The 2082-nt window shown below is 56.4% G+C and overlaps 1 protein-coding gene across 1 annotated transcript in view; it reads left to right on the top strand.

Moving 5' to 3' along the window:
* Positions 1-2082, top strand: part of PROC (protein C, inactivator of coagulation factors Va and VIIIa) — a 9970-nt gene that overhangs the window by 5969 nt on the left and 1919 nt on the right. The window contains 2 exon segments of the mRNA XM_077766721.1: positions 943-1082; positions 1930-2047. Of these exon segments, the coding sequence (XP_077622847.1) occupies positions 943-1082; positions 1930-2047 (258 nt within the window).

Raw genomic sequence — 2082 nt, 5'->3', positions numbered from 1 at the left:
TAGGCCCCCTGCAGTAGAGTGGGCAGGAGGACCTGGCATCTGCCTGGCTGCAGATGTCTGTGTGACTTCCTCTGGTCTCTCTGCACAGCACTGTTTCCTGTGGCTGTCCACAGTCTCTGCTTCACCCTGTGCAGAGAGTGGTCTTCTGCAGTCATGCCACTGGGGGGTTGGGACAGGTCTAGGGCTTCAGCAGTTTCCTTTCCAAACTCAACATTCCTGTCTGCAGTCCTACATATACTGTGTCGTTCAGAAGCACTGAGGCTTCAGGTTGGTGGGGGTGGGGTGTTCTGTAATAAAAACAGTCAGCTCCTAGGATCTCCCATTACTGGCTGAGATTTTTGCTTTCTCAGATAGCCAAGTCCACTACCATGTCCAGCTTCTGGAATTTTGTTGCTGCTGTCTGTCTCCATTCTCTGCCACTATGCAGTCCGCCTGCTGATGGTGGCCCACTGCTCCTAGAGTCTAAATCTCTCAGCCTGGCAGGTGTGGTCCATCGTGAACAGACCCTGGCAGCCCTCCCAGCCCTCAGTTCTCCATCATGTGCTCTCCCCCCCGGCCAGAGGACCTCATGACTGTGCTCAGAGCTTCTCTAGGGGCTCTCCAGGACCGCCCACCACCTCCTCCCCATAATTAGGAGCTTGGTGGCATCTCAGCATGAGACTTGACATGTATCTCAGGGATTACTCCTGATGACCCTGGTATACTGAATTCTGAGAAGTATAACAACCTGATAGGTGGCGATGCTGCTTGGTCCGACTCTTGCCAGAGTCAAACGGAGGGGATTTGCAGGTTACTGTAATTGGGTACCCAAGCATCACATGTCCCTTTTACCCTACAGTGGGGCAAAGTAGCCTGCAGGCAAGATGTGGACAAAGGAGAGGGGGGAAGCAGTCTCAGGGAGCAGTGCCGGGCAGGAGCTCACCAGCTTCCCCTTACCTCCAGTGAAGTTCCCCTGTGGGAGGCCAGGGAGGCGAATGGTGAAGAAGTACAAGATGGTGAAACGCAGCACAAATGAAACTAAGCAGATAGACCCAAGGCTCGTCAATGGGAAGCTGTCGGTATGGGGAGAGAGCCCCTGGCAGGTAAGAAGAGCAGCGGGTGGGTGAGGAATCAGAGCTCCTACTGGGGATTCCTGCTCAGAATGCGCAGATGGGGAGGGGGAGTGTTGGGGTGGGGGCCAAGCAATTTCAGCAAAAGCTGGAGGTACCTGATGGGGGACAGCAGTCAGGGCCAGTGGGTCAGCCCAGGTGCATGTGGCTGATGTACAGGAAGGTAAGTCATCGTTTTAATAAAGAGCTGGAAAGATAATGCATGGCCCTTGGCATTTGAGGCAGAGGCCTGGCTACGGGAGAGGTATTTTGCTTTGAGAAAGCGGGGAGGGACGGCTGACCCTGAATACGTCTCCAGCCTCACCCGTGGGTCTGAACACTTATTTGGCCCCAGGCACCGGACAGTACAGAAATCAATGAGCAGGGGATTGGCAGGCCTTAGGGAGCTCCAAGATCCTGGGAGGGTCAGGCCCCTAAACACAGTGGCTCAATGGGAACAAAGGCGGGATGGCCAGCATGACAGGGGCTGGTGGAACCCTAAGGGATCCCCCTTCAGGCCTCAAAGGCTTCTCAGGGGACTTGAGTCCCAGCCTGAGCCCCAAGGGTGAGCAGAACCTGCTAGGTGCTGCTGAGGGTAAGTACAGCAATGGCAAAGGCAAAGGCAGGGAAATGCCCTTGGCCTTTACAGGCCCACTCTAAAACAGGCAGAGGTAGGAAATGCCAGCAGAGGGCCGTGGGTCCAGGGGTCACCAGGTGATCAGGAAAGACCCACTTATGCGGCTAGCACCTCAGGCTGGGGACCACACTGGGGCTGAGCCCTGCGCCCTGACGTGGAGCTGTCAGGGGCAGTGTGGTGACACCACCGCCCACCCCATTCCAGGTGATCCTGCTGGACTCCAAGAAGAAGCTGGCATGTGGGGCAGTGCTCATCTACACCTCCTGGGTGCTGACAGCGGCGCACTGCATGGAGGACTCGAAGAAGCTCATTGTCAGGCTCGGTATGGACGGCAGTCAGGCAGGAGGCCCCCGGAGG

The sequence above is a fragment of the Crocuta crocuta genome, unplaced genomic scaffold (assembly GCF_008692635.1).
Source record: "Crocuta crocuta isolate KB4526 unplaced genomic scaffold, BGI_CrCroc_1.0 scaffold5, whole genome shotgun sequence".
In the NCBI taxonomy this organism is placed as follows: domain Eukaryota; kingdom Metazoa; phylum Chordata; class Mammalia; order Carnivora; family Hyaenidae; genus Crocuta; species Crocuta crocuta.
Note: the sequence above shows the minus strand (reverse complement) of the source record. Positions and strands in the feature narration are given on the sequence as shown.